The sequence below is a fragment of the Syngnathoides biaculeatus genome, chromosome 16, assembly GCF_019802595.1.
Source record: "Syngnathoides biaculeatus isolate LvHL_M chromosome 16, ASM1980259v1, whole genome shotgun sequence".
NCBI lineage: Eukaryota > Metazoa > Chordata > Actinopteri > Syngnathiformes > Syngnathidae > Syngnathoides > Syngnathoides biaculeatus.
Window position 1 is genome coordinate 9,066,387 of NC_084655.1, and position 26,359 is coordinate 9,092,745.

General features: G+C 40.9%; 1 protein-coding gene across 9 annotated transcripts in view; it reads right to left on the reverse strand.

Annotated features, from left to right (window-relative positions):
- Positions 1-777: 777 nt before the first annotated feature.
- hdac5 (histone deacetylase 5) overlaps positions 778-26,359 on the reverse strand; it is a 60,516-nt gene continuing 34,934 nt past the window's right edge. For 8 of the 9 annotated variants that reach the window (XM_061846644.1, XM_061846643.1, XM_061846639.1 and 5 more), the window contains 26 exons: positions 26,007-26,251; positions 25,720-25,864; positions 25,514-25,619; positions 24,051-24,181; positions 17,127-17,291; positions 16,939-17,048; positions 14,784-14,900; positions 14,289-14,400; positions 12,741-12,854; positions 12,444-12,637; positions 12,247-12,365; positions 11,942-12,134; positions 10,892-11,003; positions 9,928-10,061; positions 9,689-9,809; positions 9,118-9,167; positions 8,923-9,030; positions 8,790-8,845; positions 8,589-8,676; positions 8,123-8,242; positions 6,234-6,331; positions 4,830-4,948; positions 4,559-4,692; positions 3,529-3,610; positions 3,264-3,444; positions 778-1,755 (listed from right to left, as the gene is read on the reverse strand). In XM_061846644.1, coding sequence (XP_061702628.1) covers positions 1,716-1,755; positions 3,264-3,444; positions 3,529-3,610; positions 4,559-4,692; positions 4,830-4,948; positions 6,234-6,331; positions 8,123-8,242; positions 8,589-8,676; positions 8,790-8,845; positions 8,923-9,030; positions 9,118-9,167; positions 9,689-9,809; positions 9,928-10,061; positions 10,892-11,003; positions 11,942-12,134; positions 12,247-12,365; positions 12,444-12,637; positions 12,741-12,854; positions 14,289-14,400; positions 14,784-14,900; positions 16,939-17,048; positions 17,127-17,291; positions 24,051-24,181; positions 25,514-25,619; positions 25,720-25,864; positions 26,007-26,251 — 3,194 coding nt within the window. In that variant the 3' untranslated portion in view covers positions 778-1,715. The remainder of the gene's footprint in view (positions 1,756-3,263; positions 3,445-3,528; positions 3,611-4,558; positions 4,693-4,829; positions 4,949-6,233; positions 6,332-8,122; positions 8,243-8,588; positions 8,677-8,789; positions 8,846-8,922; positions 9,031-9,117; positions 9,168-9,688; positions 9,810-9,927; positions 10,062-10,891; positions 11,004-11,941; positions 12,135-12,246; positions 12,366-12,443; positions 12,638-12,740; positions 12,855-14,288; positions 14,401-14,783; positions 14,901-16,938; positions 17,049-17,126; positions 17,292-24,050; positions 24,182-25,513; positions 25,620-25,719; positions 25,865-26,006; positions 26,252-26,359) is intronic. The other variant, XM_061846638.1, reaches the window with a different exon arrangement.

The following is a 26,359-nucleotide window of genomic DNA, read 5'->3' on the forward strand; positions in this document are numbered from 1 at the left end:
CAGAATTAATTTCCATTATCTTTAAAGGGAAAGATGTCGCATGGTCTTGCTCATATGCATAATCATGCAAAAGATATTCAAATTTGAGTTGCATCTATACCATTTTCAGCAATTAGACTGCATGCCACTGTTGAACATTTCCAACTTTGCATTCTGAACGATCGCCAGTCTTGGTCCTACCAGAGGAGCCAGAACCCGCTGCCTACCTCCATCCACAACAAGACCATCAGCATGCGTCCGCACTAAACTGCTTTTGAGCTTCCTTTTAAGTCAAAAATATAATTATAGAATATATTCATATAACCACTCTGACAGGATAAAATGTTGTTTTGTCGAAATATACACATATATATGGAAAGACTTGACTAATTAAAAGGGAAAATCATCACAAAGCTGCCAAAACTTCTCCTAGCACACCCTGTAAAAGCTGAGCAACAGACCAATCTCAGAATCTATCGTAAATTATTGTATTTATGTTTTTTTTCCTTTGAGTGTTACCCATGTTCAATTTATGAGATACACCCAAATCAATGCGATATAATAGCCCTCGATAAGGATTACAGGATTAGTGAATGGCTCCAATTTCACTGCTCGCTCTAACTTGTAGTGCTGTTATTAAACTACAGATGTCATAATGCTTTGCCCGATCCCTATCTAAGTGTAAGGGATAAGACATATATATATATATATATATATATAATATATATATATATATATATATATATATATATATAAATTATTTTTCTTGTATTTAATATAAAAAAAAATTTGTTGCTGTTTTTTTTTTTTTTTTACATAGACATATATACAGATTTAGAAAAACGACACCGTGATGCAACTGTGGGCAACAAGACAGGACGTACTTATACCAGTACAACAATAATAATATTAATAATAATAAAAAACAACAACCTACAAATAAAAAAGAGGGCCACGTGGTCACATGCCACATTCCCACAGTCTTCTTTCTAAAGAAAAGAAAGGGAGAACGAGGTGGTGGTTTCAAGTGACACACATCATATAGTTCAAAGAATAAATAAAGCATCTTTAAAGCTTGCTGGGACCCCCCCCTTTCTAAATGTGTTTCCAACTGTCACAATCTCTCCCTCTTCCTCTCCAACATACATACCATTAACAAATTAAGGCAACTAGATGAGAAGAAAACAACAAGAAAATGAAGTGACCATGTGAAACAACAGCAGTAAGTGTGTGCGCATTGCTGTGTTCCTTCAGTCCTTATTGGCTGGTTCGTTTGCTGAGGTGCTGCGGTGGTTGCTGTTTTCTTGTTTCTGATTGGATGTGTGTGTGTGAGTGGACAAAAAGGCACCTAGTTCCTTCTCATCCTCTGTACATCTTGCAACTTCCTGCTCCGTCAGCGGTGAGCCGCACTGTCCGACCCTCACTCACAGATGTGACCAAAAATGGGGACTCAGTGGTGATATGTGCAGCTTGTAAGGGGAGCAGGGAGCGTCAACGTTACACGAGAGGCGTGTCCATGATGACGTGCCTATCCTCCGGTTGCCATAGAGATGCTTACAATTTCTCTGCTCCTCACATGGAGAGAACTGACCTTTTGAGCGCTTCGTATGCGGCCATTTGTGGTCATCCACAACATTTCCACTCTGCATGAATCTGTGTGTACCTATACACAATCCATAAGAAAGTAGAGTAGGTGCCAGGAGGAAGTTAAGGTGGCATTCATCTATGCGTCCGTTTTACAAAACAGGCTCCTCTTCCATTGGTTCTTCTGTAGACCTGGAAGATCGAAATCAGGGGTGTCAAAGTCATTTTAGTTCAGGGGCCACATCCACTTAGATGAAAAAAAAGATCACACGCTGTGGCGACCCCTACTGGGACAAGCCGAAAGGAAAAGAAGAAGTTCAACGACATTTAATTGAGTACACCACAAAGACAAGATATTTAATGTTCTCATACTTTGTTTTTAGCAAATGCAACACGTTCCAAAAAAGCTGGAACAGGTTGCAAAAATACTGAAAAAGTTGAGGAATGCTCATCAAAGGTGAACGGGGCAAATTGAGATCAAGTGGGTGCCATGATTGAGTCGAAAAGGAGCTTCCCTGAATTGCTCACTCATTCACAAGCAAAGATTGGGCAAGGTTCACGTCTTTGGACGCAAATTCAAAAGCCAGCATCTGCGATGGTAGGGGGCTGTGTTAGTGTCAATGGCATGTGGAGTAGAAGTTAGACATCTGTGAAGGGACCATTAATGCAGGTTTTGGAGAAACATTTGCTGCCATCCAAGCAACATCTTTTTCATGGCCAGCACTGCTTATTTCAGCCAGACAATGCCAAACCCCATTTTGAACATGTTACAACAGCGTGGCTTTGTAGTAAAAAAGTGCAGGTACTAGACTGGCCTGCCTGCAGTACAGACTTGTTTGCCACTGAAAATGTGTGCCCTATTACGAAGCGTAAAATATGACAAATGGAGACCCGGGACTGTTGAACAGTTGAAGCTGTATATCAAGCAAGAATGGGAAAGAATTCCACCTACAAAGCTTAAACAATTAGTGTCCTCAGTTCCCAAACGTTTATGGAATGTTGTTAAAAGAAAAGGTGATGTAACACAGTTTGAACATTAAATATCTGGTCTTAGTAGTACTGTATATTCAATTAAATACAAGTTGAACATGATTTGCAAATCCTTGTATTCTATTTTCATTTGTTTAACACAACGTCCCAACTTCATTGAAATTGAGGTTGTACAAAAACACATAACAAATTAGAAATGTGGAAACCTGGAAATGGAGGGGCCCATTTCACAGATATTTTTGGACATCCTGAGGCTGCATAGCATTTGATCAGATTTTTCTCATTTTCTATTTATTTGACAGCCTTGATATCCATCTTAAGGGTCATGTACTAGTATACTTTGTCCTCACAAGCAAGCTCATTCAGTGCATTTTGTCTTCGCTAGTAGCACAACTTTGTTACACTAGTAGGACAACTACACGTTATTAGTGAGACAAAATGTGCAGTACTTGACAATTGTGTGATACTAATACTACTAGTGTCATGCCAAAACTTTATCTAGTGCTCCACTAGTAGTACTAGAAGTGAAAACAGATGTCAACTAGTGCACATTTCTGCCTCACTCGTGACGTAGTTGTAACACTAGTATGCAAAAATATCATACAAGTTTAAGGCAGTAAAGGAAAATATGTTAGTACATTACTAAGACAGTGTTCACTTACTCGTGAGGACAAAGCGTATACTAGTTGAGCTTTCGATACTCCACTGACCTGCCGGCATCATTGATGGTGGCGGTCGCACATGACTGCTCTACATCAACACTTAAAGAGGCCATGGCGCTAACTGTGTCTGCCTCGTCCTTGTCCGATTGACGATGGGCTCCCAGGGGCCCGTCCGATACTGAGTGGCTGCTCGTCGGGGACAGCGTTTGGAGGCAGGACCAGTGTTTACCTAGAGGAGTCATATAAACACATGGTGTGAGATTAAGACCGCGAGTTAGATGCTGTGTATGCGCGCGCGAGGGTGTTGACTCACTCTGAATTTCTATCACTCTTTCTAGCGAGGCACATGCTTTTGGACACGGCTTCTCTTGAGGCCACTGAAATGCAGAGTCACTCTGCGAAGGACACACGGAGGGTGAGTTATCATGTGAGTCACTCGCCTCTACTGGGTGATTTATTTGAAAAAAAAAAAATAAATAAATAATAAAAAAAAAACAATACAGTAGCTCATAACTGAGAAGTGGAAGGAAAATGATTCAAATATTTAGTATTCAACCCCTCTGAGTCAAGACTTAGAAACACATTTCATTGCAATTAATGGGTTATGCCTCGAAGAGCTTTGCAGCTGTAGGACACGACATTGATGTCCATTTTCTTTTTTGTCTCCATGTTTACAGACGATTTAAGATGAGTGGTAAATGAATGCCGGATTTAGTCGTACTTAAATTATAAATATTGTTTATGCTACCAAATTTTAGTTTTAAAGAATACCTTTTGTTTGATCATGCAATGATAATACATTACTTTCCACAGCATTTTCTGCCATTCATTGTGACATTTTTATTGTAAAAATTCTAAAAATGTCTGGTAGAAGAAAACAGCGACTGTAATGTTATGAAGTCAAAATAGCTTCTTAAAAATCAAAACACTACCATTTTAATGCATATGCATATATATATATATAATATATATATATATATATATATATATATGCATATATATATGTATTCTTTTTTCCCACCACGTCTTAAAATTATTAGTGCTTAACTCAGTATAAACTTGTATTTTAACAATGTTTTCACATTACCTTGCCTGTCTCTGAAAGCATACGATTAACAATTAATCCTGTGTGGATTATAACAGCGTATTTTGAAAATATTGTATGACCTTTTTAGTGTAATTTTGTTTTACACGAGCAATAACAAAGCATTGTGGAGCAACAATGTCACTATAGTGAAAAAGGTTCATGTAAAGAAAAAAAAGAAAAAAAAACCTCCCCTTAATAAAGGCCAGGACACAATCAAATTGATTTTGAAGCAGTTAAAATATGTAGACTATCTTACCGGGTCTCCAAGCAGAGCAGAGACGCAAGCTTCTGATGCATCACAGATGGCGGTGAGGTCATGACCCCCCTCTAGCGCCATAATAACACGCCCACCAGCCAAACCCATCAGGAGCTGGGTTAACAGACCAAAACCTGCCAAAACACAGCGGTAACGCAAACATATATCGAGACATGCATGAAATACATAAAATCATTTTTAACATGTATTCAGTGTATCAGACTTTTTGCTAGAGGAAAGAGGTTGCCATGGTAACCAGTTGTGCACTCACATTTGGCAGAGACAATGTAACCTCCTAGAGGAGACTGATGACCCTCCACCGCATCAAAGCCTGCAGACACCAGAATCACGTCTGGGCTGAACTGCTGAGCAATGGGCATCACCACACTCCTGCACAAAAGCATCCCAACAGGGTTCGTTAAGTGCAATGCGGCAGTTTAAGGACTGTTGCTTAACTTAAGCTTGAAAACCACCAGTTACAATGAACCATTTGACAAGTACAAACGTGATTGTAAAGTAACTCCATATTTTCAGATGCTTATTTTTTTCTTATAAAAATGTTCTAGAGTGTGAAATTCAATTTGTATTTTTTTCCTAATTTTTTAACATTTATTTTGGCTCTTTAATGTGCAGCAATTGAAGTAATGGTGTGGTATGGTATGACTTCGGAGTTATGAGTCACAATTATTCTTTGCAATACCTTGAATGGCAGGAGGAAGTTTATCAGGATGCACAATGAAATCTGAACAGTTATTAGTGCTTGGGACAATGCCGAACATTTGATTTTCACGCAAAATGGAGCCCCTTTCACATGTAGCTATTTTGGTATGTGAACGACTGAATCCTTACACCTCCAGAGGATTCATGGGTATTAGTGCACCGCGAGTGACCAGACTGAAGTTTCAACTTTTGGTTTTGGGGTTGGTTTAAAAAGCAAGTCTCCTGTACCAAACCAAGAACTTTGGAAGAACTTGACACCCAAATATGAGGAATTCTATCTTCTCTCTGACAAGGGTTCCTGGTGAAACCACCTGTGGCAATTCCAGGGTGACTCAAGAAACAGCTAGTGAATTCTTCTACACATATTGAATTTTAAATAAAACCTCAGGCTGAACACTAGCTTTCCTCTCATCACAATTTCTTGGGGAAAAAAAAAAGTTATTTCTTAATGAACAAACAAAAACATTAGAAAATCACAATTAATAAAATGATGGGGTTTATGTAGTTACTTTGAATCACTGTACGGTACATAAAGTGGCAGTAACCATCAGAGTCATTATGTAAACATTAACCATAGGTAACAATCGTTATGTATTGTTTGTGTGTGTAGAAGGTACACATATTCAATAGCACTTTATTTAGACGGTAAACATTCACTCTAGTACTCACTGATACCACTAGTTCTTAGAGTATACTGATGCATAAAACTGAAATGAACAATTGTGAAACCCTCTCTTTCTTTCACACACGTATAATGATTTGCCGCCACAGGTTTTGCCTTTGGTATCAATTGCCAGTATTGGCAGCATTCATGAGTAGCTCATACCTTGAAATATTGTCTAGTATTTGTACTTGTCCATCCCTACAATTTTCTATAGCATCTCAAGCCTCACAGCGGTGTTGCATCTTATATATCATACTAAAATATGTTTCTTCAAAAGAAGAACTTGTTTACCTGAAGGCAGTGAGGTACTCAACGTCACCCATAGGGGGCTCTACTCCTCCAGTCCACGCTATGTTCACGTTAAAGCCGACACCTGGACCTGATCCGACCTGAGGAAAGAAGTGTTGTAAGTTCATGTGTATTGGCGTTTGAGAGTAGGTCTAGGCCAACTAAAGGATATTTAACGCTAAATATTTGGATTATGTATTTACTACTGTATACTTGCTTCACACGTTCAATAAATGTAAAGTGATATCGATAGGGTTTTCTCCAGATGCTCTGGTTTCCTCCCACATCCCCAAAACATGGATTAATTGGAGACACTTAATTGCCTCTAGGTGTAATTGTGAGTTTGAATGCGTGTTTGTTTCTATGTGCCCTGCGATTGGCTGGCAACCAATTCCGGGTGTACCCCGCCTCCTGCCTGTTGACAACTTGAATATGGTCCACGCGATACTGATGAGGATAAGTGGCTCAGAAAATGGATGGATGGTTAACTTGAAATGGAAATTTACACATAAAAAAACTAAAATCTTATATAGGCAATAAATATAAATTGGTTTAGGCTGCATTTATAATGAATCTTGAGACAATTTGCGATTTTGCTCAAGTGTCACAATTTGGTATCATGGGAACATAAAGAGAAAAAATATGCACAGAACTGTACACTGTAAGATTAGAATCAGTCTTCTTCTAAATGTTGATGCAATTTTTATACTATCTCAAGTCACTCCAAGCTAGCTAAATGGTATGCATCATTTAATAATTGTATGATTTAAGTATTTTATTTCTATGTTGTCATTGCTTTGGGGTTCATTTACAGCATGTGGATTGTCTGTCTGCGTGAACTCAGTTATGTGGTACTTGAAATGTACTACATGGAAATAAACACTCAAATCAGATATAACCATTACATTGGAATTGGGAACTTGGACCTGCAGTGTAAATCTGCCAACAGAATCATCAGACTTTACAGCAATCTGTTTGGCTACTTTATGCTAATCAGTTTTAATGATAATTCATGAATCCCATCAATGATGTCATGGATTGACTCTGCAAAACACGTTGCCATCATGTATGAATCCAAAATTTGGTGTATGTTTGGCCTTGACACATCTTGTGACGCTCTACTGTAGCTATCTGATGACCCATCAAGTTTTTTTCAATCTTGTCAGTGAAAAAATATCTCAGCAGTGTGAGACATTTAGTCTCTGACAAATAACATGGAAGACGCAAATTATTTGAAATTTGTGCAAAACAGAAGTACCTTGTGGGAAACATCATCTAAATCATTCAACACAACAAATTCAATCGGCAACACAAGTTCGCGTTCTGGGGGAGGTAACCTGACAGGCGAATGGGTGCTGATGCAAACTGAACAAGACCGGCCCATATAGCTGAGGCAGTGAGAAAGTTAGATTTGGCACATCATCTGTGTTTGTTAAAGTAATGTAATTGCAATAAAGTGATTGAATTACTGTTGATTAGCACCCATTATTGAGTTTGACTTGACAGAACTTTAAACTAATGTCAATGGCCAATACTTAAATGCCCTCTAGAGGTAATTCTTTTACCCTTTGTCTAAAATACCCAAAAATGCTCAGTATACAGTGATGCATATGCATCTGCAGTAAATTAACAAGTAATTTAAATAGACACATTGCACCATCTTGTGATTGGTGATCATTTTTTTATTAACTAGGTGACCAGTCTCAAAAATCCTGATTGTGTAATGCCTAATAATCCCTGGGGAAGAAAGGAATTAATCTGTTTTATTTTATTCTTTTCATTTTATACATTGAGCCTCTTTGTAGTTATACAGGTCTAAGAACAGAACATACTGTAAGTAGATTTATAGTTTGGGTTACAAAGATGATGGAAATCCAGGTTTGTGTGTTTACCTCCTCAGGTGCTCCGCTACCGGGAAAAAAGTTGCCGTCATCGTAGCGATGGAGCGAGATGTAGAGGACATTGGGGTCACTGTAGAAGGCCTGCTGCGTGCCGTTGCCATGGTGAATGTCCTGCAGTGACATGTTACAGAGAGAGAGAGATAGACAGAGCGAGAGAGACAGAGAGAGAGAGACACAGAGAGAAAGAGAGAGAAAGAGAGAGAGAGACTCATTGTTATGGAATACAGAGTTTGATCAACAGTTTATGCAGAGACTTGGAGGGAGTTTTAAACGGCATTTTTATGTATGGGGAAAAACAGGGTTCAAGCTAGTGGTTTAAAAAAAAACAACTTTATTGCAACCTTTTTGGTCTGTGAGCTACAGCAGCACATAATATTCAATTAGTAGATTTGGTTATTATAACTATTGAAGGAATATCTATAAATAAACAGGTGTGTGTGTATGTGAGGTCACTAACCCAGTCCATGATGAGGATCTTTCCCACCCCCAGTTTATGCTGGAGTAGCTTGGCAGTGATGGCTACTGAATTGAAGAAACAAAATCCCCTGCTCTCACAAGTAAGGAAAAAAAGAAGAGCTGATTAAAAACACTCATCATCAAAGAACAACTTTGTGACATATTTTAGTACTGTATTAAAAAATCAGATTCATGTACGAACATGGCAGTGGATTGTTCTGCATGATGGCCTGGTGGACGCACGACTGCAAAGCCATTCTGGCAAAGAGACAGAAAAAGACAGTCAAGGTAATGCCTGTTTTACAAAACTGTGTGTGTGTGTGTGTGTCAGTTACCTTCAGTTCCCCAGCTGCCACTCTGAAGGCCAGCTCAAGAACAGAGCCAACTGCCATGCGGACAGCTGCAGACGAGTGCATCTCATTCCACACTGTGTCAATGTCCACCTGCAGAAGGCAGCAGAGGACCCACGTTCTTAAAATGTAACCTACTTATGAAGACCAGACAAAAGATGGTGAGAGAAAAAGACTCACCCCTATTCCGCCACACGGAAGAACAGCATACATCTTCTGGCTGATGGGACCTGAAACAGGTATTGGTATTCACGAGACGAACGAGAGGTAAAGAACAGATTTGAAATCAACCATCATGCTCATAATGAAAAAATACAGAGGTTCCTTAAGATCCACATCAACCAACTTACAAGTTTTTAGAGACAAGCCTTTGCTTTGACTTGTGAGCAAAATTTAGAACACTACCACTGCATTGTGGTAGTGAACTCAACTCACTTCACAATTAGCAGTCGTTTGGCTCAGATAGTGAACAATTCTTCAAAAATTAAAAAAAGCTTCAAGATCTTAATTGCCACTCTGAATTGAGGTTTACTGTCAAACTAAACATGAAACAGAAGGTTAGTCATTGATTATTTATTAGAAGCACTAATTGTTTCACTTAATGCTAACAATTAAAAAACCATAAGTGTTGACTCATAAATGTACTCATTTTGACCCATGTGATGAATAAAACTGAAAAAAATGGCTTCTGTTGGAAGGGGCCCTTTAAACTCCTATTTTGAGGAACCAACATGCACTGTTAATTTGTTACCCAGTAGCTTCTTGTGGTCGAGTTTGTGTCGATTCAGTGGACTAGTTCCATAGAGCAGAGTGTGAAACTCAGAATGGACAGTCTGGATCTCATCCAGGGATGCTTTACGCCCACGAATTCTCTGCTCAGACACAAACAGCAAGAGACTGAGAAGGCTTTTTGCACACTTACTCTTGACTTATTTTTGGTGCAAGTGTGTCTGATTGTGTACGTGCATGTGTGCATGCATGCAAGCCTACCTCACAGCGGCCCAGTAAGCCTGTCTCCTGTAGCCTGGACCAGATGCTCTGCACTCTCCCAGCATGCTCTGGATGGATGTGGGCATTGCCACATACACACTGGTGCTTTAACATCAAACTGTCATAAACAAGGCCTGGTGGAAGTGAAACAGAATAAGAACGCTACATCAATGCAGGGAATTCATATTAAATGCATAAATCCAGCCATCTGTATTCTGTACAGCTTATCTCCACTAGGGTCACAGGCATGCTGGAACCTATCCCAGTTATCTTCGGGCAAGAGGCGGGTACACCCTGAAAGGCTCGCCAGCCAATCGCAGGGGACATATAAACAACCATTTGCACTCACATTCACACTTACTGGCAATTTAAGTCTTCAATTAACCTACCATGAAATAGCCCAACACATAAAATAAAAAGGCAAAAAGAGAAAGTGTACACACACACACACACACACACACACACACACACACACACACACACACACACAGTGATGTGAAACTGTTTGCCACTTCCCTGATTTCTTTTTTTTTTTTTTTTTTTTTTTTGCTGGCCTGTTTTGGATCACTGTCATGCTGCAGACCCAAAGTTCGTTTCAGTTTGAGGTCACTAAGACAGGACATTTTCTTTCAGGATTTTTTTTGTAAACAGCACAATTCATGGTTCCATTTATGACAGCAAGTCATCCAGGTCGTCAAACAGGAAAACAGACCGAAACCATCACACTACCAACACCAGATTTTACTTGAATATTATTTTACTACTTTAATACCAGATGTAATGGTCCCAGTAAAATATCTGTTTAGTCAATCAACAATCTGGTATATTCATCAGTCTTTACCATATTCTCACCATATTCCCCACATCCTTCATGTAAACCCCACATCACTTCTCATAAGGATTCTTGCCCTGTATGGTAAGCATTCAGGTTCAGGATTTATATTTGCTTCATACACCTCTTTACCTGTAGTAAAGAGATGTCTGACAGGGTTGACGGTGGCTGCAGGAGAAGATTGTGCTCTTCCCAGTGGTCTGTGAGGCAACGAGGAGGAGAATAGACCCATATGTTGCAGGGCCTGGTGGGAAAGTGAGCGCAGGATCAATTCTCTGAAATGAATGAGCTGAGTATATGTTTCACCTAATATTTTTTGTACAACTTTTATGTAGACATATGTAGACAGACTATTCTGCACCATTCATCCATGTGTGTAATAGTTCGTGTAAGCAGTTCTATACAGACTATATATAGGGAATAAAGCTGTGCTTGCTACCATGAACTGGGTGAGTCATCATGTGTGGGTGGACACAAAAACACACACTCAAAGATCCTGAGATTTTGGAACACACACATACACACAGCAGTGAGTCCAGTGGTTGAGTCACCAGCTGGTGATGTCAATGCACCGTCACATGAAGTGTGCGTGGGTTTGTGCAAGTGTGTGCATATTTCAAAGTGTCTGCATTTTGACAACCACATGGCAGAATGGAAAGATTTTATATATTTGTTCCTCGCTCCAATGATATTAATTTTAAATTAACTATGCAATTGACTGTCTGTGTTTTGTGTGTATCTATGGGTGTCAAAATGTGTAAAAGTGTTAAAACTGTGAACCATGTTATTTTGCCAAGAAATGGCACTGTGGAAGCACAAATCGTGTGACGTTAGAATCGTTTTCCCATTTGGATAAAACTGATCAAATACCTGATCTAACGATAGTGAGCCAATCGGCCGCCAATTTGAAGCACATGCAGGGATTTGCACGGTATTTTGTGCTTTCTAATTTTTCTAGAGCATCTGGTGAAAGTAGTTTTTTCTTGTTTGTGTATTAATAGGATTACATAAACAGAACTAAAATGAATTCCCAGATTTTTGTACTGTTGTGGGAAACCCCAAAGAACAGCTCAATAGAATGTCTCAAAGTATGAAGGTGTCAATATGGCAATTGGTAACTATTTTGCAATGGACGTTATAGCTGTCAACATCAATTCGACACTTTCTAAAATTTGCACAAACCTGAGAGTAGCTACTCTTGGCGTCTTCCTCGCTGTCCCCCAGCTGGATGACATCTTCTTCTTCGTCCTCTTCATCCAGTTCACTTTCTGTGCTCTCTCCCTTTACATGTACAGCTCCTCGTTCTTCATCCTTTGGATGCACACTGTGTCGTTCTGAGGTGATTGTGCAGTCATCTGACCCCTCCGTCTGAAGTCTGATTGATCAAAATGTATCAAGTGGTTTCAAACTTAGTGTGTTTGCAAATACCTAAAGAATACATTAAACACATAAATTGAGATGAAACAAGCCATCTGACTGATTATCACCTCTGAATGCTTGTCCCTACATCATCCTCCTGCATGTCGTTGGTCTCTGTAAGCTCCTCTTCTGTCTCCTCTGGATGGGTGGGAGGTGGTCTGGGTAGGTCTGAGCCCTTTGAAAGCATCTACACAAATAAGTTGATGTTAGAACAAGTATAAGTCCACCCATTTATGTGTAATTGTGTGTGTATGCACCTGTATACCTTGTAATGTTTCTCCAGAAAGTGCTGATGTTGCTGCTGAACTACCAGCTGCTGGAGGGCCTGGGGCGACTGGGGCAAAGGTGCACTCTGGGTACGAGCTAGAGGCCGATGGCGAGGCAGCTTGTTGACTGATCGTAGGCCGCTGGACAAACCTCTCTCTGCTGTAACCAGTGGCGACTGGCTGTACATGGGAACTAATTGTATGGAAGTTGGTGATGAAAACAGTAAGCTAGATTTTAAAAAATTAAACAACTTAATTTTGGTTTGATTGTATTGGCACACGTGTAATAGTTGTACCAGATAGCATAGCAGTTTGTTGTCTGGCCTGCTCCAGTAGTAACACATGTTGTAATAATGAAGAATGTGCAGAGTGTGAGCTAGGAGGCTGAGTCTCTAAATCATGTCCAACTCCTGAAAAGAAAAATACAACAAAATCAAACATTTATTGTTGGTAATCAACCATAACGGGATCTAACAAGCATTGCTTACTATTTAAGGAGAAGCGCTTCCTCTGCTTTTATACAATTGTCTCAGCTTTATTATAACACAATAATTGGACAGAAATAGAAACATCGGCTATTGAACCTGTTTTACAGCACCTCATCGTCATCTCTCTTCTGCACTTGTCTCCTACGTAATGTTGTTGGGAGTTGAAAGACGCTCAATTTATCTCCAGCTAACAGAAACAGAGCAGAAACAGTGGACCAGCTCTAACCCTTTGTCAGGGTCCTGAGGGTGCATGGGAGCTTGCCCAACCAGTTTACGTCTGTTTTGAGGACTTGGAAAAGGCGTTCGACAGTGTCCCTTGGCGAGTCCTGTGGGGGGGTGCTTTGGGTGTATGGGGTACCGAACCCCCTGACAGGGGCTGTTCGGTCCCTGTACGACCGGTGTCAGAGTTTGGTCTGCATTCTCACCAGCATCTCTGTTTTTTGCAGATGATCTAGTTATGTTAACTTCACCAAGCTGTGAAGTCCAACTCTCACTTGAGTGGGTTGCAGCTGAGTGTGAAGTGGCTGCGATTGAGGATCAGCACCTGCAAATCTGAGACCGTGGTCCTTAGTTGGAAAAGGGTGGCGTGCCTCTCCGGGTCAAGGATGAGATCCTGCTCCATCTGGAGCAGTTCAAGTATCTTGGGGTCTGAAGTGAGGGAAGAAGGGAACAGGAGATCGACAGGCAGATTGGTACAGCATCTGCAGTGATGCGGACTTTGTATCGGTCCATTGTGGTAAAGAAGGAGCTAGGGCAAAAGGTGAAGCTCTCAGTTTACTTGTCGATACATGTTCCTACCCTCACCTTTGGTCACAAGCTGTGGGTCATGACCGAAAGAACAAGATTCCAGATACAAGCGGCCGAAATGAGTTTCCTCTGCGGTGTGTCTGGCTAGGTCATCTGGGAGGGACTCAGAGTAGTTTGTGATCCTCCACATTGAGAGGAGCCAGATGAGGTGGGTGGGCCATCTGATTCGGATGGCTCCCGGAAGACTCAGGACACGCTAGAAAGACTAAGTCTCTCGGCTGGCCTGGGAACCCTTCAGGATCTCCCGGAAGAGCTAGATAAAGTGAGTGAGGGGAGGGTAGTTTGGGCGTCCCTGCTCAAGCTACTGCCCTCGCGACCCGACCTCAGATAAGTGGTAGAAAATGGATGGAAAGATGAATATTTTTTCTGAAATATCTTTGAATTAATCATAAATGCTGTGAATTTGACTGAAAAAGTTAGGTCTACTGAGTTGCTAGTGCGGATAGCCATTGATTGAAACCTCTAGCATTTGTAATCCTAATTAGAACTACAGAATACTGAAAAGGATTTCAAATAGTATTGCAAAATAGTTAAAACATAAAGCCATACCTGCAGGGAGGGAGGATGTGGAGAGAAACTTCCCAGTTAGAGCTCCACCCGCTCGGAGTGACTGAATGGCTTGACGCTCTGCCTCCTGTTGACTTGACATCTTCTGGGAGGCCTGTTATGTGTTACCATAGCATTCAATAAGCAAATTATACTAAATCAATTTTCACCTTAACAGAAAAGAAAACATTTATAGTCAGATTGTAGATGTAATTTAGTGCCCTAACCTTTGGGCAAGACTAATTGATAGTCTTTTTTTCTGCAATAATTACCAGTCCCTCAAATCACAATTAAACAACCACTTTAGTCTTTCATGAAAGTATCAACTTAACAGTTGAAGTGCAAACTGTATATGCCATGTGCAATTGACATATGATACAAGAAAAATTACCACCAGTCTGTGAAATAGAAAATGTAACGCAACATTCATTCATTAGAAAAATGAATATTTTACTGGGACACAAATCAGTCATTTCTCTATGCGTCTCTTTTGCCTACCGTAATGTGTGTGTTAGCAGGGAGCCCTAACGAGATATTGGGCAGAGATGGCGATGTGTACAGACTTAGCGGGCTCAATGTCCCATCAGCCCCTAGCGTCTGATGAAGGGAGCGAAGCTGTAGAGACAGAGAAGGGTTAGAGCACAGCAATGAAACTCGACGCCCAGGGGCCAGATCTGGCCCAGCATGTTATGTGGCCCGTAAAAACAAATTATGTGAATCAACTTCTTTTTTCTTGTTAAGGCCTGCACCAAAATGCAAAAATTGTCCTATGTTCTAAATAATGTTAAAATATTGCAAGCATTTTTGTGACCTCCTTCGCTTTCTTTAATTTTTCCATTAACTTATTATCCTTGACTTCTGTTTTAAAAATTGCTTATAAAATAAGATTATAAACTTGCTTATAAAATGAGGAGACTGGGGTTTGTATGGTTGGATATACGTAGAGGTGTGCTCCTAAATTTGCATACTAGTAGTATTTCTGAAATTTGTATATATTTTTTTAAATTTGACTGATGACTGAACAACAACCATCCTTAATTTCTTTATGATTATGTTTTATTTTGTGAAAATTATATTCTGAAAATCCTGTTTAAGTTTTATTTAATGGGTGTCGCCTTGCCTTCCATCCATCCATCCATCCATCCATCCATCCATCCATCCATCCATCCATCCATCCAATTTTCTATCATTTCTCCAGGTTGGGTCGCGGGGGAAGTAGTTTCAGCAGGGATACCCAGACTTCCCTTACCCCAGCTACTTCTTTCATCTCTTCTGGAGGGATCCCGAGACGTTCCAAGCCCAGCCGAGAGACAAAGTCTCTCGAGCGTGTACTGGGTTGTCCCCGGGGTTTCTTTCTAGTGGGACATACCCAGAACACCTCACCAGGGAGGCTTCCGGGAGGCATCCGGATCGGATTCTCCAGCCACCTCATCTTGCTCCTCTCAATCCAAAAGGAGTACCAGCTCGACACTAAGCCCCTCCCAGATGACAGAGCTTCTCACCCCATCTCTAAGGGAGAGCCCGTACACCCTGCGGAGGAAAATCATTTTGGCCGCTTGTATCCACGGTCTTGTTCTTCCGGTCACGACCCACGGCTCGTGCCCATAGGTGAGGGTAGGAACGTAGATCGGCTGGTAAATTGAGAGCTTCGCCTTTCGACTTAGCTCCTTCTTTACCAGTCCACAGCAATGCAGACGCAGCATCGATCTGCCTGTCGATCTTTCTATTGCTCCCTCACTTGTGAACAATAGCCCAAAATACTTAAACTCATCCGCTTGGTGCAGGATGTCATTACCGACCTGGAGAGGTCATGCCACCCTTTTCCGATTGAGGACCATGGTCTCAAATTTGGAGGTGCTGATTCTCATCCCAGCCACTTCATACTCTGCTATGAAACGCTCCAGTGAGCGTTGGAGATCATGGCTTGATGAAGCCAGCAGAAACACATCATCTGCAAAAAGCACAGATGCAATACTGATGCCACCAAACTGGACGCCCTCTACATCTCAGCTGTGCCTAGAGATTCTGTCCATAAAAGTAATGAACAAAATCGGTGATAAAGGGCAGGCTTGGCGGAGTCCAGTGCTTACCGGAAATGAGTGAGACAAAGCACGGCTTAAAAACTCCTATAATGAAAAATGAAAATAGATCGAGGTTTCCCTTGCCAAGACACGGGTAACCAGGGCCCCCTTCTGGAGCCAGGCCTGGAGGTGGGGCTCGAAGGCGAGCAGATGCCTTCTCATTTACTAATCAAAAGTAGGGCTGTGAATTTCTAAATAAGAGCAGGTAAATAAAAAGAAAGTGTTATGTGTTCAGGTAAAGTGCTTAACTTTAGAATAATTCTTAGAAAAAACTTACAAAATACAGTTAATACTTCATGTGTTGATCACATGGGTAGAAGTAAAATCATGCATTGCAAAAATGCATACATTAGTATAAGGGTTATCCAAATTTGGGGGTGCGTATTAAAAACGGGTACACATTATATATATATAAGAATTAGGGTAAATACATACTGAACCATTTCAGAAGAATAAATAACTCACAGAGAACATGCTGATGATAAATAATAGAATTTCATACTTACAATCAAGCAAAATTGGATGTGTATGTGCACGTTCTTATTTATTTATTTATTTATTTTTTAATGTACCTCAGTCTGTATATTGGGGACAGATCCAGTGTTGCCATTAGCAATAGCTGAATTAGAACTGTTGGGACTACTGGGCCCTGAACCTGGAGCGCTATTACAGAGAGGGGAGACTGTAAAAGAAGAAAAAAAAAAAAAATCACATCACAATATTTCATGGAATTTGCAACATATTTATCTGCTATTTTTACCAGTACAATCTTTCACGGTATCATGTATGCAACCTGAAATCTCAATGGCTCTTTTCTTGAAGGTGCTGATGACTGTCCCATCTTTCCTTCTGAGGAGTGGAGAGCTTCGCCTCTCAGCTACTTTTTGTTTCAACCTTGAACGCACCTTCAGATTAGGCTCTGACACTAGTTGAGAGAAAAATGAGAGGGAGAGAAAACTTAACATCTCTGAGCTAGTACTTTACTTCACGAGTCATTAATTAGGCTTGCAGTCCTGTGAATAAATAGTCACACATCTCCAATTATATTTTTGCATTTTCTCAATTTAATATTGAAGATCAACAAATGTGAATAGACAAATATAACCCAGGTGAACTTAAAATGTTGTTTTTAAATGGTAAAATATAAAATAAAATATTCAAAGTTACCCACCCATGTGTGAAAAAGTAATGGCACCCCTAAACTTAACTAGTTGGGCCACCTTCAGCAGCAACAACTGAAATTAAGCAATTTCTATAACTGGAAATGAGTCTTTCATGTGTGTATGAAATTTTAGCACTAACTTCCTTGTAGTATTGTTTGAATCCTCCAAAAATAAAGGGTTTTCGAGCATGAATGACCATTTCAAGGTCATGCCAAGTTTGGACTTTGACTAGGCCATTCCAAAACCTTGATTTTGTTTTTTCAACCCATTCAGAATCTGACCTGCTGGTACATTTTGGATTGTTATCCTGCACCAGAAGCCAAGTGTGCTTTATCTTGAGATCTTATCTCACAAACTGATGGCTGAACATTGTCTTTGAGCATTATCTGTTAAAGAGCAGATTTCATGGTTCCATCAGTCACAAGTTCTCCAGGTCCTGAAGGAGTTAATCAGCGCAGGACCGTCAAACTACCACCATCAGAGGTGGGTCGTAACGCTCTACATTTACTCCATGATAAGTCCCTGGTGCTCTCCTGGGGTAATCTTTGTAGGCCGGGTTCACCATTGTTTAATGTCGTTTCCAAGTGAGTATAATGGCTGTCCCTAGGGTTCGCTGGAATCACAAAACTCACCTTGTACCCCTGCTGTCACGTGGCTGACAGCATCCACATTGCATCACGTGACCTACGCATTGCGGGGACACGTTAGAAAAAAAGTTGCTGCGCAGTGAAATCTGTGGAGCTCATCTCACATGATTGTCCCGTTTCAGTCACATGCTCACCGTTCCTCCCGGCTCCCCATACCACCTGCGTTGGCACCTTGATAGATTTTGCAACATAATTAAACGTATTTGCAAGGTGTTTATCTCATTGCATCTGGTTTAAAGGTAGCACAGCATTTCAGAAAAAGAACATCCGACCAAAAGTCAAACATGGTGGTGATAGTGTAGTCTTGGGATGTTTTTCTGCTTCAGACTGAACAATTTGCTGTGTTTGATGGTACCGTGTATTCTGCTCTTGAACATAAATACCTGAAGGACAATGTAAAGCCAACAGTTTGTGACCACAAGCTGCTTTTTCAGCTTGATCCTGTTTCAAACCTTCTACCATCATACCAGTCCCCAAGAAACCTGCAATCTTGGGTCTGAATGACTACAGTCCTGTCACCCTGACATCTGCGGTCATGAAATTCTTTGAATGCATCATGCAGGACCACTTCAAGAGCGTCACAGGACCCCCTGCAGTGTGTATACTGAGCAAACAGGTCTGTGGATGACACAGTCAACATGGTACTGTACTTCATCCTAGGACACCTCAATGGCACAGGGACCCATGTGGAGATCCTCTTCGTGAACTTCGTCTCTGCATTCAACACCATTAATCACAAACTGATCTCTTTCAAGCTTCTCCAGCTCAGCATCTTGCCTGTCACACATCTCCCCGATAGGCAGGACAGAGCAGGTGAGGCTGAGGGACAACATCTCATCCACACACACCATCAGTACTGGGGCACCCCAACGATGTGGCTCTCTCTCTTCAAGAACAGTTTGGACAAAGCACCGTTTGCCATTAAATTGATTGAGGTTGAGAGAGTTTTTGTCTGAAAAGTCCATTGTCCAAGCCACTTATCTTCATAAGGGTTGTGGAAGTGCTGGAGCCTATCCCAGCTAACACTGGGTGAAAAGTGGACGACACCTTGAACTGGTCGCCAGTCAGTTCCAGGGCACATATCGACACCATCACTGAGCTGGAATTGATCCCACGCTGCTCGCACCAGAGTCAGGCGTCCATACCACTACACCATCAGTGACTCCTTGTTTCGAAAGTGTTATTTGACAAAATCACTTTCTATTGTCGTACTAGAGTGGCTCCAACTACCAGAGACAAATTCCTTGTGTGCTTTTGACATACTTGGCAAAAAAGGCAATTGTGATTGTTGGTTTTGACCTATGCTTTCGGTAGTGCTACAGAAAAGTGAAAACAAAATTACTGATAATAAGGGTTCTCCACTCAATTGTAGCTTCTCCTGGTGATGGGCCATTTTGTTTTTGTGGAATGGCCACTTCTGCCTAAGGTACTCAAAGCACTTTTACAATGTCACCTCATTCAAAATCTAATTACTGGTAACAACGGTGACATAAGGTGTTCACACACTGATGATGCAGAATCAGAAGTAACTGGGGTTTGCGATATCTTTCTTGAGGGTATTCAACTGTACATGGAGGGAGTGATGAATTCAGCCTGCCATCACAAAGGTGAGAGTTGACCTTGCCCCCACCTGAGCCAAGATACTCCAAACAACCAGTGAGTGACAAGTGAAATTAAACTATCAAAAAGAAAAGGCTTTAATCTTACAGGTCACATAATGTTGCCAAGGACCTCTTGGCAATTGTGCCTCACTAATTTAATAAGTCAGTAATGTGATGGTCTTTTCAGTTCTTGGTACTGTAATTTCGTTATTGCTCCGTATTTTCTCCATTTGGTGACGGATAAAAGATGACTATAATCACGGTCCTTTTTCTTCATCTTCTTCAAATTTATTGTCAGGTTTGGCTGTTAGGTCAAGCAGATGGGGAGATCTGTATACCCTTAATGCCAGAAGAGTGTGTCACAGTGGAGTTTTTAAGCGGCCGCTGTGTTTTCTTAGTATTATTATGAACATTTATTGAGAATCACAGTCGATCAGTCGGACAGAAAAAGTTTTCTAGAGGGGATTGAGAAAAGAAGACACCAACAGACAAAGCACTAACTGCAAACAAGATGAGGAAAGTAAATCATTATATATTTAAAACAATGACATCATATACGAGTGTTGTTTGGGGTAGAAGTGCTACACCCAGGGGCGGTAATACATACCAAGCTAAGACAGGACAGACAAGATAGGAGGGATGCAGGACAAGGGTCCGGACCCCAGCTGTACAATTTCTGTGTGGTGGGAGTGAGGATGTAAATTATAAACATCTGTAGGACCAGAGTGTGAATGAGAGGAGATACCAAGCAATTCGCATATTCATGCATTATTTGTTGTAATCGAACCTAGCGAAAAGGTCCCAGGGCTGTGTGGCTTTTGCACGCAAGCTAGTGCTTGACACAGTTTTGCATGCTCAATGACTGGCAGATGTCTCCTCTAAATAGTATGCCTCAACTGTGGTGGTTGAGGCCACCTTCTCTCCCAACCAGGGGCAGAAGATGTCCCCCCAACCCGAAGGGCCCACAGTGATGCAGCCAGTTCCGGCAAAACCCAAGGGCAAGATAATGTCCCTTGGTTGTTGGAAAGGGGTACTCAATAAGGGATGCAAAGCAAAGCAAATGTATTTGTATAGCGCATTTCATACACAACTCAATGCCCTTGACATGATTAAAAGGATTCAAAAATACAAATAAAAACATTTGGAAAAAGTACAATTCAAAAGCATTTAGTGTAAGAACCTTCACTGGAAAGTGGAAGTACTTTAAAATGCATGAAAAACAAAGTTTTTAATCTGGATTTGAAAACACACTTGAGGCTGATGTCATCTCCTATGGCAACTTATTCAATTTTTTACTGCATAATAGATAATGCTGATTCACCATGTTTGCTTTGTACTTCACTCTATTATTAGACCCGAGTCAGTCAATTTCACAGCCCTATTGGGTTTGTATTCCATAAGCATTCCCTTCATGTATTCAGGACCTAAACCATTTATTGATTTATAGACCATTAGCAGAACTTTAAAATCTATTCTAAAACTGACTGGAAGCCAGTGTAAAGACGTTATAATTGGAGTTATATGATCTGATCGCTTTGTTCTGGCCACATCCCAAGCTCCAGCATTCTCAACGAGCTGTAGGTGTTTAATGGTCTATTCGGAGGGCCCAGTCAGAAAACCATTCCGATAGTCAAGTCTACTTGAGATAAAAACATGGATGAGCTTCTCCTGGTCAGCTTGACACATGCGAGCCTTCACTCTAGATATGTTCTTCAGATGGTTAAAGGCAGTTTTAGTAATTGATTTGATGACTGTTGAAGGTCACGTCGGAATCCATCAGAATACCAAAGTTTTGGACTTAGTGTTTGCTTTTTAAAAATAGTGAATCCAGGTATTTACGAATAGAAATCCTCTTTTCTTTATTCCCCAAAACAATTACTGTATCTCAGTTTTGTTGTGGTTTAGTTGAAGGAAATTTTGGCTCATCCAGTTATCTGCTTTAGACAGTGGCACGATATCTCAATTGAACTGTAGTCATCCGGAGACACTGCTACATATAACTGTGTGTCATCTGCATAGCTATGATAGTCAAAACTAAAGTTCTGGAAATTTTGAGTCAAGGGTAGCATGTACAGGCTGAACAGGAGGGGTCCAAGAACTGACCCTTGAATGACCCCAGAGGTCATTGCCATTTGTTGAGATTGAGCACTTCCAATAGTCACAAAGTAGCTCCTTTCCTCCAGGTAGGACCTGAACCACTTAAGGACTGTTCCATTTAGTCCTACACACATTTCCAACTTGTTTAGCTGTATATTGTGATTTACGGTATCAAAAGCCATACTGCGATCCAACAAGACCAAAATTGACACCTTTCCGGAGTCAGTATTCAATCTTATACCGTTTAACACCCTGATAAGAGCAGTTTCTGTATTACAGTTTGGAAACATTTTCAAAAAGTCCATTTAAATTCAAGAAATTGCTGAGTTGATTAAAAATCTCAACAATCTTGGCTATGAAAGGGAGATTAAAGATAGGTCTATGATTTGCTAATATGGAAGCGTCCAATGCCCCGTTGTTTTTAGAAGAGGCTTAACAGCAGCTTCTTTAAGAGGTTTAGGAAACTCACCAGAATGAAGTGAGCAATTGATTATTTTGTTGCAAATCAGCTAGCATTGGTTTCACAATAGTTTTGAAAAACTCAGATATTATTGAGTCAAGAAAGCACGTTTATGGTTTCAGCTGCTGAACAGTTTTCGCTACAGTTTTTTGGTCAACTATCAAATTCTGACATGGTACTAGCGCTTTCCCCGGGTGGTTTCAGATGTATGATCGTTCTATGATTTTTCTGATTTGTGCTGACATTTAACCTGATGGATTAAATTATTATTTTTTTTTTCCAAAAACAGACAAACTCATTGCATTTATCATCTGTTTCAAGTTAGGGAACATAAGGAAGGGAACAATAAAGGAATGAACCCAGGGAGCAGCCGCGGGGCATGAGATGTGCTCGCCCACGCTAAGCAGTCTTCCATTCTGGGGAGCCAGGCCTCAGGAGCAGTGCCATAACGCTAGTGAAAAAACCACCTCTCCCATGTAACTATGACTGCCAGGTTGCCGACCGGCAGCCACCCTGTGTATCAGTCCCCCCCCTCCAGTGATGTGGTGAATTAAAATCTGGCGGTTTGGGGGAGCCAAATGCCTCCGACTCAAGACCCACCACTCCACATAGATGGGTATATGTGAGGCATTAAAGGAAAGGGGAATGCTTGTATGTCGTGCATTAAAATCCTGAGGGGCACGCAGGGCCTAAGGACAGGGCGCACCCCACACCAACCCCCAGGAGACCCTGAATGTGTGCATATGTGTATGCGAAGATGTCACTAGTGAAAATAATATATACAGTGACTGATATGTCCACTCGGTGAGTGATTAAGAGGCATATCTCCTGCATGTTGGGCGCATCTGGCACCCCACACCAGCCCCCAAGGAAACACTAAATGTGTGTGTGTGTGTGTGCGTGCATGCCCAGATGTGACTAGTGAAAACAAATATCGAGAGTCAGTGATGTATGTGGTTGGTGAGTTGTTAAGAGGCATGGGTCCTGAGGTTGGGCCCATAAGGTAAGACAACCACAGACAGAGAGGGCTGTCCTACCCAGCCCTGCATCACTGATCCCAGGAATCCCATCCACAAGAAATCCCCTGCCCCCACCGGTAGCAAGAGCGGAGGACCCAGGCGGGCGGTAGCATCCATAGAACATGGGAGAGGCCACCATTACTGCTCTCTAGAAGGTCAATGTGAAAATCTCTTCCATTCCAAGTGTTCTCCTCTGGCATTTCTCAAGTGCCTCGTCACCCTGTGCCACACTTGAACCTGAACTCCATACACCACTTGGGTCCCCCCAACGATGAGGAATTCTCTTATTGAACATCTTTGACAATTAAAGTCTTCCAGCTTCTGTTGTTATGGTTAGTTGTGCTTTTGGGTCTTAACTGGTACCGGAACATTTTCCAAGAAAGGAATTCCACCAACACATTTTTGACATTGCCTTTCCTGTTTTGGGTCACAGCAGTGGTTGGATAATTGGTGACTTTGGGGGAAAGGCAGACTAAATGCAGGACTGGTCACCAGCCAATTGGGATGGGGACAATGAGTGAGGATCGATCTTATGTCATTTGCACAAAATTCATTTTTTTCAGCAAAAAAAAGTCAGTTATTACTTTGCCAATAAACGGAATTGTGCTGAGATTTTTTTTTCCTTTTAATGTTCTGATCTTGGGAAGTCAAAAGAATAAGACCATATCATGGCCATGTCCACGTTTGTATACCGTACCTGTCTTGCGGAGTGGAAAATCATCCTTGCCCTCGTAGTTACCGAGTAATGGAAGTTTATAAGACGGAGGAGTTCCTGGAGTGTTACTCTGAGGTGGAGAATTTTGCTCCAGGGAAGTGTTCTGGCCTCCCCTGCAGACAAAATAAAAGGCCATCTGGTAAAACTGTGCCATAATACTTAATAATTTACTCTACAAAGAACAACTCTAATCTGGAGTACTGAAATGTAGGCTCTCCCATGCCATTTAGGGATAGGGGAGATACAGCAACATTACGAACATACTTGGACAATATTCTGATAACCAATACAAGACCTGTATCTACCATTTTGCCTCTAAAGTATTAGTGTAACATTACTTCTTTATTCATTCATTCGTCTTCTGTAACGCTTCTCCACACTAGGGTTGTTATCGTGGTTTTAATTTGCAGTGATGTAGAATTGAAGAGAGATGTGAGATGTGTCTAATATTTTGGTTACATCTAGGACAGTGTCAATCAAAACATGCACATCAATATAATGAAGGGAGAATATTTGATAAGACAGGCGTGCTGACCATTATTGGCACCCACGAAGTTTTAGTATGAAATGTAGAATGTCTTGTGAAGAAAATGAATCAAGTGAAACAACATTCTCTAGAGAGAACTGCTGTTTTTTAACTAAAGAACAAATAATCTATGGACTGATGAAACAAAAAGAACATTTTAGCATTGCACTTAAAAAGTATGATTACAGATGGTGCAATGAAGCCTTTAAGGAAAAGAAAATAGTCAACAATCAAGCATGATGGAGAATCCATAATGCTGTGGGGCTGCTTTTCTACATCTAGTACTAGGTTGAACAACATTTGACTCTCAAGGAAAAGAAAGGAATCAATTAAATCAGTTACTTTGAAATTGATCTTATTCTGATGGATCAAATGGAAACTGAGAGGAACAGGATGAAACAAGGAAATGAAAAAGAATACGGTACCTTATTTCACGATACTACTTTGGGTATATGAAATGGTCCCACAAAGCAGAAAACTTTCTTTTTCTGTATCACAATGGCTTGAAGGGAAAAATTGAATTTCAAATGATCAGTGATTCTTTTAGCAGAGACACATCCCGTTGACTGATGTGCTTCCTTAAAAATTTTGGTGAGCCGTCATGCACTGACAGGACCAAACACCCTTGCACGGCGTTTCCTCCTATGAGCTCGGGACATGCATCGACAGATTGGTGTTGCTGGACCAATCACTAGTGGACACAAAAACTGATACCACCATACAGCATGTATTACGATATAGGACTAAAACTGCTTATTTAGAATGGGTCAAAAAGTAAAACAAATTCCAAGGTAATTATTGGAAAGGTTTTTCATAAAAATTCATGGCCTTAATAATGAAGAATGACACTTGGGCATACAGTGACACAAATCTTTGCTCTGCTTACTATATTGTCATTACTGGTAACAAATATCCTTACCAGCACTTTGAGGAGAAGGAATGATTTAGTCCACCGATAGCAGGCTCCTTCTTATTGAGAAGGAATTCCTGCAGTTTCAACTTCACCTCAGTACTGGCAATGGCACCTTTCATTACAAAGACACAAAGAAATGCACTTAGTGCAAGTGCAAAGACCCTTTGCGTTGTGCATAGTACAAAAAAACAGAAACAGCGGCATAAACCTACTCTCTTTGCTTTTCTCCTTATTCCGAAGTAGAAGCAGCTGTTGCTCCAGTCGTTGTTTCTCTTGCTCTTCGTGTCTTTGCTGTTCGAGTTTTCGCTTCTGCTCCAACTCTTGCTGTCGTTTTGCTGCTAACAGCTCCTGTTGTTGCTTGCAAACAAATACATCAACTAATAAGAATTGAAAAAAAAAAATCCAAATAGTCAAAAAGTGACTGACAAAAATAGACAAGCAGTGCCTTGTCACATTCATTACTAAATTGTTATCAAGGATAGTTAATGTACGTAAATACCTTTAGGTGTTCCTGTAGCTGGACTTCATGTTGTCTGGTTAGTACGTCATGTTTTTTCTGGAATTCAGCAAATAGCAGTTGTTTCTGGAGTTCTTGCTGCTGTTTAAGTAGCACTAGTTCATGTTGAAGCTGCTGCTCTCTCAAGCTGGTATCCACTCCTGCAGTTCCAACAGACAAAGTTCCCAACCTGGGCTCAGTCCGCAGGTCCACAGGGCCTGCTCCACCACTTGAGCCTTCTTCTGAACCTGGGAAGAAGTAAATACATTTACTCATTTTGGTTACATATAAACTAATGTGCCAAATAACGGTCAATAAAATCTTTTACCCAAGTAAGGAAGGGACACAAAAGATCA